This window comes from Stegostoma tigrinum, chromosome 37 (genome assembly GCF_030684315.1).
Source record: "Stegostoma tigrinum isolate sSteTig4 chromosome 37, sSteTig4.hap1, whole genome shotgun sequence".
In the NCBI taxonomy this organism is placed as follows: Eukaryota; Metazoa; Chordata; class Chondrichthyes; order Orectolobiformes; family Stegostomatidae; genus Stegostoma; species Stegostoma tigrinum.
The window spans coordinates 7,790,635-7,804,452 of record NC_081390.1 but is presented as its reverse complement, the minus strand read 5'-3'; the positions used below and the strand labels follow the sequence as shown (position 1 = coordinate 7,804,452).

The window sequence follows — 13,818 nt, the reverse complement described above, 5'->3', positions numbered from 1 at the left end:
TTGGTAGCTATTACTAAACTGGAAGAGGTGTGGTGGTAGTGTCCCTGCTCTGGCTAGATGCCTTGAGGTCAAGCCTGATCTCAGGACTGGGCGATTCCTAAATCTTAACCATAACATGGTCAAACAGTTTAACTATCAATCTGTAAATCCTTCTAATACATCACTGAGACGTGGGACTAGGGCAGCACGGTGGCTGAATGGTTAGCACTTCTGCCTCACAGCGCCAGGCACCGGGGCCCGATTCCAGCCTCAGGTGACTGTCAGTGTGGAGTTTGCGTATTTTCCCCTTGTCTTTGTGGGTTTTTTGGTACCTCCCACAGTCCAAAGATGTGTAGGTTAGGGTGGATTGACCATGCTAAATTGCCCCAGGGAAGTGCTGGCTGGTCGGATTAGCCAGGGGAACTGCAGAGTTACAGGGATAGGGTAGGGGCATGGGTGTGGGTGGGATGCTCTTTGGAGCATCATTGTGGACTGGATGGGCTGAATGGCCTGCTTCCACGCTGTAGGGAGTCTGTGATTCTTGAAGAGTGTGGTGGAGTGTTCACAACCTCGCCATGTAAAAAGCTACAGCTGTATCTGAGCCAGTGTGATGACCAAACTTCTGAACTCCTTCAGGTTGAACTGATAAGATATGGCAGTCAAAACCCTGTGATGAGAGGTTTACTCTGTTTCTCTTTAAGGCAAATGATTACTTGAAAAGCCTCAGTAAAAAGACTGCCCTGCAAGATCTTTCTAAGGTATCCACAGCAAAGACTTTCCTGGCTTTTGTTCAGCTAATGAGAGAGGCAAAGAAGATTGAAATTCTGAACTTGCTGAAGAAAGCAGGAGACACTGAGATGTGAGTTAATGTTCACGTTATAAATGAACACACACTTAGAGATCACTTGGCAGTTTGACAGGAGTGAGGTGGTGGTACAGTGTCGGTAGCACTGGATGAGTAATGCTGAGGCTAATGTTGGGAAAATGTGTTCATATCCCACCACTGTAGTACAGGAGTTTAAATTCTTTTAAATTCTTTCAGATTTAAAAAAAATCTTCTGAAATATGATTATAGTCTTAATGGTGATCGTGAAACTATCACGAGTGTTATAAAAACATGTCTGACTCATTAATCCCCTGCATGAAGGAAATCAGTTGTCTTTACACAATCGGCTAACATGTGACTCCAGGCCAACAGCAATGTGGTGACCCTTCAAATCATAGCATTCCCACAACATGGAAGCTGGCAATTCAGCCCATTGAGTCAATACCAATCCACCGAATGGTATCCCACCCAGACCCAGCCCCCTACCCTATCTTTCCCATGGCTAACGCACCTAGCCTGTGCATCCCTGCACACTACAGGCAATTTAGCATGGCCAATCTACCTATCCTGTACATCTTTGGACTATGGGAGGAAACCAGGGCACCCGGAGGAAACCCACGCAGACACGGGGAGAATGTGCAACCTCCACACAGTCACTCGAGGCTGAAATTGAACCCGGGTCCCTGGCCCTTTGAGGCAGCAGTGCTAACCACTGAGCCTCCATGCCCCTCATAACTCTTAACTGCCCTCAAATATGGCTCAGTAAACCATTCAGTTCAGGGGCAGTTCGGCATGGACAGTAAATGCTGGGCTGGCCATCGTCACCCACATCTCAGGATAAAATAAGGAAAAGGTGACAATAAAAATAAAATTGTAGAGACACTGCAGAAAGAGCAGTGGCAGCTGGGTGGCAATCTTTCAGTCCCTTTAATGAAGCATGTCACTGCAGAGCCTGTAAACCCTTAAATGCAGGGGTACACAGGAGGCAAAGCAGCAATCTGCACAGAGAGAAACACAAATGTTCATGATTGATGACCTTGCATCGGAACTGGAAGATTCTAGATTTTAAGGGACCTGGGATCAGAATAGAGCAAAGAGATAGTCTCAGGTGGGAGAGAGGAGAGTTCAGATAACTAATAACAAATAATAAATAATCTTCCAAGATATCCATATCCTATGGCATTGATATGGGGAAGGTTATGGATACAGTATAAGGGGAGGCAATGGCCTAGTGCTATTATCGCTGGGGTATTAATCCAGAGACCCAGGAAATATGTTGGGGACATGAGTTCAAACCTTGTCAAAGCCATGAGGGGTCCCAACCCAAAATGATAACTTTCTTACTCCACTGGTGCTGCCTGGCCTACTGTGTTTTCTATGGCAGTTGGTGGAATCTGAATTCAATAAAAATCTGGAATTAAGAGTCTAATAATGACCATGAATCCATTGTAGATTCTCTTTTAGGGAAGGAAACTGCCATCCTTAAGTGGTCTGGACTAAATGTGATTTGACTCTTACAATGTGATTATACCATCCACGATGGGCAATAAATGCTAGTCCACCCAGCGACACCTTCATCCCATGAATGAATGTTTAAAAAAGAAGATTGGAGCTTGAAAAAGGAAGTTTAGATGCTCATGAACAGTGAGGAAGCTAGACATCTTGTCTTTTGGTTTTGACCAGGTTTGGGGGAGAAATGGCCTAGTCAGTGCTCACAGCAACATGGTAATCTTTAGTCACAAAGATTTCATGGCTGTGTTTTATCTGACAAAGTGGCTGTGTTTTTTGGAGTTTGTTGACCGATATAACAAAGTCTCCTTGGACACCTTTATCCAGTCAGACCTCCTGCCACTGCTGCAGATCATTAACTATCCTCTAATTGATGATGAATTATAGGCTGCACAGGAAATGCAGTTTCTCAACAACTTCCACTGTTGATGTTACAATTTACAACATTCTTATGACTGAAAGATAGCCAAAACTATAAAATCAGGGAACATGTTTCTTCAGATATTTTAAATAAAAGTTAACAAAGTAAGTGTCAGTCCAAGAAAAGAATAAGCCTGGGGAGTTGGTTACACAGGATAAAGAAATTGCAAACAAATTGAACAGATATTTCACATTGGTGTTCTCTAGAGGGAATAAATATAGCATCCCTGAAATAGCTGTATAACAGGAATTAAAAGGATGGGAGGAATTCTAGGAAATAATAATTGCTGTGCTGTAGTGATTGTAACAAGGTCAGCCAGTTGGACCTTATAGGATGCAGCTCAGCATAATATGGCAACTGCTGTTCCCAAGATCGCAAGGAACTACAAGAGAGTCATGAACACAGCCCAGTCCATCATGCAAACCAGACTTCCATCCATTGACTCCATCTACACTTCCTGCTCACTTGGGAAAACAACCAACATAAACAAAGAACCCTTCCAACCCTGGTTATACTCTCTTCCCCTCTCTTCTGTCAGGCAGAAGATATATAAGTTTGTATACAGGTACAAACAGATTCAAGAACAGCTTATTCCCTGCTGTTATTAGACTTCTGAATGGACCTGTCAAATTTCAAATTTAATGTTGATCTCGCTCTTTGTGCACCTTCTCTGCAGCCGTAACATTGTACTCCTCGCTCTCTTCTATTACTTTAATGCACTTTGTATGGTATGGTCTGCCTGCACTGCCGGGAAGCAAAACTTTTCACTATATGTAGGTACATGTGACAATATTAAATCAAATCAAATTAATAAATCAAATCAAAAATATGAGTTCCCTGATTGGGGAGGTTAATCTGGTCCAGTTAAGTAGCCCTGACTGACATTGCGTGATTGTCAGAGATACAGACCCTCTGGTGCCTGACTCTGAGTGACGCAGTACTGTAGTCAAGGACTGTTCATTTATAATTTAGAGGTAACTTGGTGACGGGATACCAACCTCTATGGAATTATTTCACAAGGGAAGTCATACTAAATAAATTGATGGGAGTCCGCAGGGCCCGATAGATTTCATCCTAGGGTCTTAAAAGAAGTAGCTAGCGAAATAGTTGATGCATTGGTTTTAATTTTCCAAAGTCATTAGATTCATGGAAGGTTCCTTTAGATTGGAAAATAGCTAATGTGACTCCTTTATTTAAAAAGGGAGGGAGGCAGAAAGCACGAAAGTACACGCCAATTATTTTAACATCAATCATAGAGAAAATGTTAGCAGCTATTATTAAAGATGTCATAATAGGACATTTGGATCAGTTCAAGGTAATCAGGCACAGTTGATATGGTTTTGTCAAAGGGATATCATGTTAACTAATTTATTGGAATTCTTTGAAGAAGTAACTTGTGCTAGAAATAAAAGGGAATCAGTAGTGTATTGTATTTAGATTTCCCAAGGCATTTGATAAGATGCCATATCAAAGGTAGCTGTGGAAAATGAAAGCTTATGGTGTAAGTGTAACATATTGACATGACTAAAAGATTGTTTTACTAACAGGAAGTAGAATAATTATATGTGGGTCTTTATCAGCCCGGCAGAATGTCCCGAGTGGTGTGCACAGGGGTCAGGTTGGGGCCTCAGCTCTTTACAGATTGTACAAACGATTTGGATGAGGGGTTCGAAGGTATGGTAGCTAAATTTGATAATGCAAAGGCAGGTAGGAAAGTGGGTTGTGAAGTAGACCTTGGGAACCTACAAAGGGATATAGATAGATTAAGTGAGTGGGTAGAGATCTGGCAAATGGAATACAGGTGGGAAAGTGTGAAATTGTCTATCTTGGCAGAAAGGATTAAAAAAAGGGCATAATATCTGAACAGTAAGAGGATGCAGAGCTCCGAAATGCAGAGAGATCTGGGTGTTCTAGTGCATCTACCACAAAAGCTTTGTATGCAGGTACAGCAACTAATCAGAAAAGTTAATAGAACGTTATGGTTTCTTGCAAGGGGAATTGAATGCAAGGGTAGGGAGATTATGCTTCAGTTATATGGAGAGTGCATTTTGAGTACTGTGTACAGTATTGGCCACTGTACTTACAAAAGGATGTTAATACATTGGAAGTTGTTCAGTGAGGGTTCACCCTTCCAATACCTGGAGTGGGCAGATTGTCTTATGAGGAAAGGTTAGAGAGGCTGGGCCTGAATCCTCTGAAGTTTAGAAAGGTTTGATGTGACCTAGTGGAAACATAAGATCCTGAGGAAACTTGATTGGGTAGATGTTGAAAGCATGTTTCCTCTTGTGGGAGAATCTAGAACAAGGGGTCATTGTTTAAAAATAAGGAGGTGACTGTTTAAAACAGAGATGAGAATTTTTTTTCTCTGAGGGTTAAGTGTCTTTAGAGACCCCTCCCTCGAAAGGCAACAAATACAGAATGTTTAAATCCAGAGGAAGGGCCACTCAACCTGAAATGTTAGCTGTGATTTCTCTCCACTGATGCTGCCAGACCTGCTAAGCTTTTCCTGCAGTCTCTGTTTTTGTTTCAGAATCCTTAAATATTTTAAGGCAGAGGTAGACAGATTCTTGAGGGCCGAGAGGGTGAAAGATTATCGGGGAAATGCAGGAATGTGGAGTTGCGGTTTAAGTCAGATCAGCCAAGATCTTACTGAAAGGTGGTGCAAGCTCAAAGGGCTGAACGGCCTACTCTTCGTCCTTGTTTGTCTTTTTCTAAACACGCTGGGTTCACTTCTTTCTCAATACATCTCTTTTGGAAATGGCTCCTGAATAATTTGCAGGCTCACTAATAAATCATGGTCCTGTTGAGACTGGGGATCATACTGAATGGTTCTAACTGGTCGTGTCTCGTTCTAGCTGCTTCTTGATAGACTCGGCTACAGCAGCACACACAGAGTCATCGCTGAGTGCACTTTCCGAATACCTGGATTTCACCAAGGACGCCCAGATTCCTCAATTGCGGACATTCTTGTATGCCAGTGCCTTCTCTTCACACCCCTCCAAACACCTTTTACACATCTTGCTGGTATGTATGAGTTATGCAGTACAATGCTTATTTTTTAAAAATGTCGATATTCGAAATACTATGACACACCTCTGTGACTGTCACATCCTGAGGTGGGACTTGAAGTGAACCATTGGGTCATTACCACTGTGCCACATTTGAAATGTTTCCAGATTGTCGCTGGACTGTTAATCCAGAGAGCCAGGTAATAATCTGGGGACCTGGGTTCAAATCCCACCACGGCAGATGGTAGAATTTGAATTCAATAAAAATATCTGGAGTTAAAAGCCTAATGATGACCATGAACCCATTGCCGACTGTCAGAAAAACCCATCCACTTCACGAATGTCCTTTAGGGAAGGAAACTGCCATCCTTACCTGGTTTGGCCTATATGTGACTCCAGTCACACAGCAATGCGGTTGACTCTGAACTGCACTCTGGCAATTAGGGATGGGCAATAAATGCTGCCCTAGCCAGCGATGTCCCTCATCCCGTTAACAAATAAAGAAGGATCAGTCAGCGCTGGCACAATGCCGCTTCCTAGATGGTACTTAGATCGTGAGCCTGAGCACAAGATGGCTGACTTTGCCTAATGCTACAAGATTGGTGTATTTTAATAATCCTTCATCTCCAAGGACCCACCAGGTTGTCTGCGGATGCCAGCAGCCAACAGGTGACTGCTTTCTTGCTAGTAAAGACCCAACAGCTTTTCCTAAACAATGTCTGAAGAAGATTTCATTAATTATAGTGGAGTTGCCCCCGCCGCTGTCCCTGTACAGTAAAGTATTCACAATTCAATAACAGGCCATTCAGCCCTAAGGTTCCATTCCAGAGCTTGTACAACACACAAACTCCACCCAGCTCTCTTCATCCGACCTAATCAGTGTACTCTTCTGTCCCTTTCACCCACACATGCTTATCCAACAGCACTTTATATGGATTTTTTAAAAATTCATTCAAGGGATGTGTTATTATTCCACATCCCTAATTGCCCCTGAGAAGATTGTTGTAAGCTGCCTTCTTAAACTGGTTCATTTTATTATTTTCCTCCATTACACCTAAATGCAAGTTCCACATTCTAACAATCTTTGGATAAAATAGATTTCCTGGAATCTTTGTCTGTATGGTAATTTATAAATTGAAATATTCCCAATGGATGATTTGCCAGTAGGATGACAGTGATATTTCTTATTGGCTGGTCTCATTGTGATATATTTGAAGCCATTGGGCTCCATGTTTTATAAAACAGCAATGGAATATTATTGGCCCCACTATTTGTTTTAGAAGTGGACCAATAATATAAGTTGCCATAGACCTGGCGGGCCTTAGGAATGTTCATTCAAAAGAGATGACTAGTGATGGTTTAACCTGAGGGTCATTACACCTCAGATGAGGGGAAGGGTTGAGAAGGAAAATTCTTCATGGTCATCTCAGCCATCGCAGGAATTGAACCCATACTGTTGGCATCTGTCTGCATTGCAAACCAGCTCCCCAAGCTAATGGACCCCTGATCAGTAATGTGCAATGAATTTAATGGATATATAAAGAAATCCTTGCATTTATCCTGTAGAACTTTACACAACATAAGGACTGATCAGAGTGCTTCACAACAAATGAAAATATTTCTGAAGTGCGCTGACTGTTGTAATCATGTTGACATTTTATTATTTGGTGACGAGATCTAAAGTAGAGGTTTCGTGGTTTTTCATTTTCTCATTCTGTGTGAATGGCTTTTATAAAAGATCAGAAACTCTTCTTAACGTTGAATCAAAACAGCATTTCCAATAAATCATGTTCCTTCAACAAAATGACAAGACAAGCTACCTGATTGGATGATGGCTAAACTGAGCGCTTTTAGCCCACAGACTGGCTTGTATCAGCTGCTGGGTTAATCCTTGAGCCACAGATAGAGGCACTAAAGCCGTCCTTAATTGGCCACAGATAGATAGAAATAGGTTGAGTGAGCGGGCACAAATATAGTAGATGAAGCACAATGTAGAAAAATGCAAAAGTGTTGACTTTGGCAGGAAGAATAACAAGGCAGCATATAATTTAAGCGTAGAGTAACTGCAGAATTCTGAAGATGTGGAGGATCCAGGTGTTCATGTGGAAAATGATGGAGAGGGTGAATGGAATTCTCTGCTTTGTTGAAGTCACGTCTCAAATACAATGCAGTTTTGGTCTCCTCCTTTAAGGCAGGATGTAAACGTATTGGAAGCACTTCAGAGGTTTACTGGGATGATATCTGGACTCAGTGGGTTGGCTTATGAGGAAAGGTTATGCATGCTAGGGATAAAAGGAAGATGGAGTGATACGATTGAAGTGTCTATGATGCCAAATGGCATTGACAAGGGGAAAGGACATGGAAGTATGTTTCCTCCTGTGAGAGAGTGCAGAGCTAGAGGGCACTGTTCTAAAATTAGTTATAACCACTTAAGAGAGATAAGAAGAATCTTTTCTCTCTCAGAGGGTTGTGTGACTTTGGAACTGTCTTCTTCAGAAGGATATTTTTAAGGCAGGGGTGGATAGATACTTGTCAGGCAGAGGAATCGAGGGTAGATGGGATATTTTGAAACATCGACAGATATTATGATGTCATTGATTGGCAGACCAGGTCCGAGGGATCGCACGGTCTCCTTTTTGCTCTTAAGTTCTATGTTCATTTGTCAAAGACCTCAATAGGCGGCCAATCGGCAGGATCGTCAATGGGTCTTAGTAAAGTTGTACAGAATGAAAAAGGCCTCTTTAGTCCAAATAGTCCAAATCTTTCCTGGTCATGTACTTAGCCTATCCAGAATACAATCTTTCGGGGGGTGTGGACACAACATCATCACACTAATTAAGTGTCCTTTCCACCCAAAACTTGCCACCTCCTGGAGAAGAAGATTCCACCTAATAGCTCTGTCGTGAAAATCATGCAGTTCATCAATTTCTGTAATGGACAGAAGATTAGCTTTCAATTTGAATAGACACCAGAGCTGGGGCGAGTCTAAGACTCGCCATGAATTTGTTGATCTTTTTCTTCACAGGTGCTGCCAGAACTGCTGAGCTTTTCCAGCTACTTTACAGCATCTGCTTGTTATTTAATCAGCGTAAGGAACATTAATCTGATCGGTGCACTTCTCTTACAGGCTAAGCTTCAGAACAAGATACCAAGCAGAGAAATCCAAGAGACAATTGTCTTGGTGATTGGAGCAGTGATTGGCAAGATGTGCCAGCAGAACCAGTGCAGACTCCAGGTTGGTAGTTGACCAGTTGCTGATGGGTAGATTTGTCGTTCACAATCAAGCTTTGTTCCACTGAATAGATGTAAAAACTAAATTAGTCGAAAGAAAGACTAGCATTTAATAGAATCCTGGCTATGCAGAATGAGGCCATTCAGCCCATCAAATAACACTAATCCTACAAAGAGCATCCCACCCAGACACATAAGCCCTTTACCATGGTTAACCCACTGAGCCTACACAATTTAGCATGGTCAGTCCACCGAACCTGCATGTCTTTGGACTGTGGGAGGGAACCAGAGCACCCGGAGGAATCCCATGCAGACACGGGGAGAACGTGCAAACTCCGCACAGACAGTTGCCCCAGGCTGGAACTGAACCTGGGACCCTGGTGCTGTGAGGCTGCAGTGCTAACTAACTACTGCGCCATCTTTCTATCATAACTTTTATGATCCAGGGCAGCCTATGACGTACCCTGAGAGCTGTAGTAAACACAGCAGCTAACATCTGCACAGCAAGATCCCACAAGAACAATGCAAAAATAAGTAGATCAGCTTTGAGGAACAAATGTTGGCCGAACTGAGAGAATTGCTAAAATTAGTTGCCCAGTGCAGTTGAGGTTTCAGGTTGAGGACGCTTCTGAATCATTATGATGCTGAGCATAAATTGGCTTGGATGTACAAATTGAAAAATATTGGGGCAGACTTCCTGATGCAGAGAAAGTTGTGACTCCAGGGTAGATGGGAGCTGTGCATGGGGACCCTGCGGAATCCCCATCATAGCACTCTCCGAAAGAATTGTCCATGAAATTGAAAAATCAGCTCATCAATTCCCCTCGGAATTCTCCAAAAGTATCCATTTAAATCGGAGAATTCAGAGAATCCCATTGAATTTGAGTAATAGTTACTCAGGAAGTTAACTGTCTTAAATATTTAATCTAGCTACTTAACTGACCCCAGAACTTACCTCACACATTACCTTGCCCGACCCCAAGACTCTAACCCAATACCCGCCTCCCTCACCCTGAGCCAATACCATCCTTCTGCTCTGGGCCATGATAGCCCCTTCATGCCCCCTTCCACCCCCCAGAACCTGACAAAACCCACCACCAGACACAATGCTCCTGTCACCCTGGAACTCAATACTTCCTGTTTCACTACCACTTCTCTCATTCTGGGACCCAACACCACTCCACTAAACTCTGGGCCTGACACCCTGGCCCTCCTATGACCAGACCAGACCCCCTTCCCTCTGACGCAACACCCCTCCCCGACACACTAGCCACTATCCCCACACTCCTACCTCCCAGAACCCAATATCATTGCTGGTCCCCATGCCCCCTCACTCTGACCATCCCCCCATGCACCCCCCCCCCCCCCCGCCAACCCCGCCACCCCCGCCACCGTCACCTCCCAGGATCCAATCCCAGTACTAGACTCAAACGCTACCCACCATCACCTCCCAGGACCGAATCCTACCACTGGACACCATCCACCACACCCCCGCAACAGCATTTCCCAGGACCCAATCCCACCACTAGACCCAAACCCCATCTACACCCCACCATCAGCTCGCAGGACCCAATCTCACTACTAGAACCAAACTGTCTGAACCCGACCATGCCACCTTTTGGAAGCCAACACCTCCCTCCCCCTGCTTCTGGCCCTGATGCCCCATCCTCCTGCTCCCCGACAACTGACACTACCCCTCCCCTGCTGGTCACCACATCTCCTCTCGTCCTCACCTACACTTCCCTTGCCAGTTTGTGCCCTCCTTGCCCTGCACCCCACTTACCTGGCATCTCACCCACCTGGCACTCTACATATCTGGCCCCTGACCCTCACTGGCACCCAAACCTCACCTTTCCCTTATGTACTTACACAGTGACAGTCATTGTCAAAGTGGTTCTCTGTGGTGCTGAACCTTTAAATTACAGAATACACTGACTGACCACTGTGAACGAAAAGGGAGTGCAGTTCCCATTATCTCTGCAGATTACCTTCGCCTAGTTGTTGTGCACTAACAGGGAACCTGTCAAAACGGAAGTGTGGCTCTGCATTTCTGAACGAGTGCCCGTTTGGAATCTCCTGTCAGAATGTGGAGGTTTTTAATTTATATCTGAATAAAGCATTTCACATGTGACTGCCACAATTGAGAAAATCCGGCCCAAACCTTGGAGAAGCAAACAAGCTAGCAGAGTCAGACCAGGTTTAACTGGAGAGCAACATAAGGTGAAATAAAAGCATGCCCGGTGTTTATGATGCAACAGGATATCCCAAAGGACTTTGAAACTAGTGAAGTATTTTCGAACATAGGGAGACGTTTAATTGGTAATTTGTATACAGTCAGGTTGCTTAAACAACAGTATGACAACTGACCATCTGATCTGTCTTAGAGTCTTTTTCTTGCAGCATAAATGTTGACCAAATATTATGAAAATCTCTCATTTCATGATTCATATATTGTAAGAATAAAACTTTTACATTGTGATCAAAGTTACAAAAAGGAAGGTACGTGGTAGCACCTGATCTGGGATATTAGTAAATAAACCTGAAGCAGGTATAAATCAGACAGACCTCGACAATTACATTTCAAAGGGTAAGTTTTATTTCATTGCTCGGCTGGTTAGAAAAGATATTCCCTTCCAGGATTTTAATTGGATCTATCTGGAGGAGCCAATTTGTCTGATACCATCTTGGAAAATGCTTTGCAATTGGTTTCAATTATTCATGTTGATCAAAGGAGCTAAAAGCAGTTTGCAAACATTGACGTCATCATGGAACTAGTAAGTCCAGTGTGAGGACTACAGACCAGTTAAATTGTTGCGAGGATCCCAGAATCAAAGGGTTTTTTTCAAGGTCTAAGATATCCTGTGGACCTTGGGGGGCCTCTTATAACCCGCTGTGTTCTCCATGTCAATGCCTCGGCCAAACAAAATGAATGTGCCCATTTCTCTGAGGTATAATTTGAAGTGATGGTTTGAAATTTGACGTTCTTGTGTTTGCCCTTCTTGCAGTAGGAGGGGCAGGATGGCACGCCCAGGGTTTAGAGGAATGTTGTTGGGTCCTGGAGATAGAGAGGTGCTAAAGAGTCCTACATTGATAAAACAGATAGAAGTCCCTGGTAACATGTCTCTCTTTTCAGCAAAATTCAACTTCTGCATTTCCAAGAAACTGTTAATATAAATGTTAGACCTTGTGTCATTCAGAATACCTCAGTATAATTAGTAACTAATTAGCTGGTTGCTCGCTGTAAAGGAAAATAAATTTTGCAACAAAATACTGAATACAATGAGCTTCGTTCAGACTTGTCAAAATACCTTAGAGTATGGATTTCTCTAAGTGTTAGATCTCTCCAGAGCCGAATCCTGATCTTACTGAGTTCCTAATCACAGTTGGGAAAGTGGGAAAAGAGAGAGAAAGGGTAAAAGAAACGCTAAATTATACCCCATAATGATGATAATCCCATTCCTGAGCACTATCACTAACTTCTGCAGAAAGGTAGTGACTTGAAGCTTCAAAGACACACCTCAGCCTTAATGTTGCACCATTTAACTAAACTGCCAACATTCCCAGTCTAGGAAGACTGATCACATGGGCAAGACACCGCCGGGTGGCCCTTCTCAGGGAACTGGCTTATTTTGGAGTGGGAGCTGGCAGGCGGAAATGGGAGGGAGGTGCAGAAAGAATATGAAGCTAGAGGTAAGCAGTTATAATATCAGACCACGCCATAACTCCCTCAATGTTGCTGTCTGTTCTCAGGAAGTTGAGACTGCAAAGAAAACGATCTTGGACAGGCTGAATGCAGCTACGGAAGAGGCAGATATAAAAATGTACCTCCTGGCCCTTAAGAATGCACTCCTGCCAGAAACTATCCAACTGCTGCTAAAATATGCAGAGTGGAAGATGAGCTCGGTGGCAGCTATTGCTGTGTCTATACTACAGAGATTCCCAACCATCCATATCACCCAGGAGGTAAGGTCACACATAATGGCATTTTCTGAAGAAGGGCCCAGACCCGAAACATCAACTTTCCTGCTCCTCTGATGCTGCCTGGCCTGCTGTGTTCATCCAGCTCTATACCTTGTTGTCTCAGACTCCAACATCTGTGGTTCCTACTGTCTCTAATGGGCTCTTCCTTAACTTTTAGGCAACTAATTGTCTGTCACCCAGCCTCTCAATGCAGATCGCCAGATTGAACCCACCTCGTCCATGCCTTGTTTAGTTTCAGACTTGGCTGTTCATTGGCTTTCCACATGCTGCACTCCATTGATTGGAGTTGATCCAAAAGAAAATGCTGCTGCCCTGCACCAAGCCCCATTCGCCCATGCTCGGTCACCCACATTGGTCCCTGCTGCATTTTAAAATTCTCACCCTTGCTTCCAAATCCACCTGAAGCTTTTGCTCCTCCATCTCCAAAGCTTCCTCTGGGCATATCGCTCTACCTGATTTCTGCCTAGATTTTCTCCAATTTGAGCTCTGGCTCAACCTAATTTTAATCACTTCATCTCTAATGTCCGTACATTCTGTTGCTTAGGGCTAAGCTGTGGAATTCTTTCCCTTCTGTACATCTCTTGCCAACTGAAGGTTGGGAATCTTTTGTCTGAAGTTCTTGGGACCAGCTGGTTTCCAGATAAATAATATCCTCAGCTTTTGGGCCCACCGTAGACCGTACAAATCCTTTGGAAAAAATCTAGACTGAACCCTCATGGACCTAAAAACAAAGCTTTTTTTTAACCAATGGGCCCTGAACAGACCTGAAAACACGCTGAATTCTGGGAGAAAGACATCACTTTTAGGTTTGCATCTGTTCACGCCAAGTAAAGGTTTTTTTCAAAGCATCTGAACTCATTTGT

The 13,818-nt window shown here is 43.5% G+C and overlaps 1 protein-coding gene across 1 annotated transcript in view; it reads left to right on the top strand.

Annotated features, from left to right (window-relative positions):
- Positions 1-13,818, top strand: part of LOC125467540 (microsomal triglyceride transfer protein large subunit-like) — a 93,941-nt gene that overhangs the window by 48,194 nt on the left and 31,929 nt on the right. The window contains exons 8-11 of the mRNA XM_048563548.2: positions 681-838; positions 5,591-5,759; positions 8,871-8,978; positions 12,725-12,937. Coding sequence (XP_048419505.1) covers positions 681-838; positions 5,591-5,759; positions 8,871-8,978; positions 12,725-12,937 — 648 coding nt within the window. The remainder of the gene's footprint in view (positions 1-680; positions 839-5,590; positions 5,760-8,870; positions 8,979-12,724; positions 12,938-13,818) is intronic.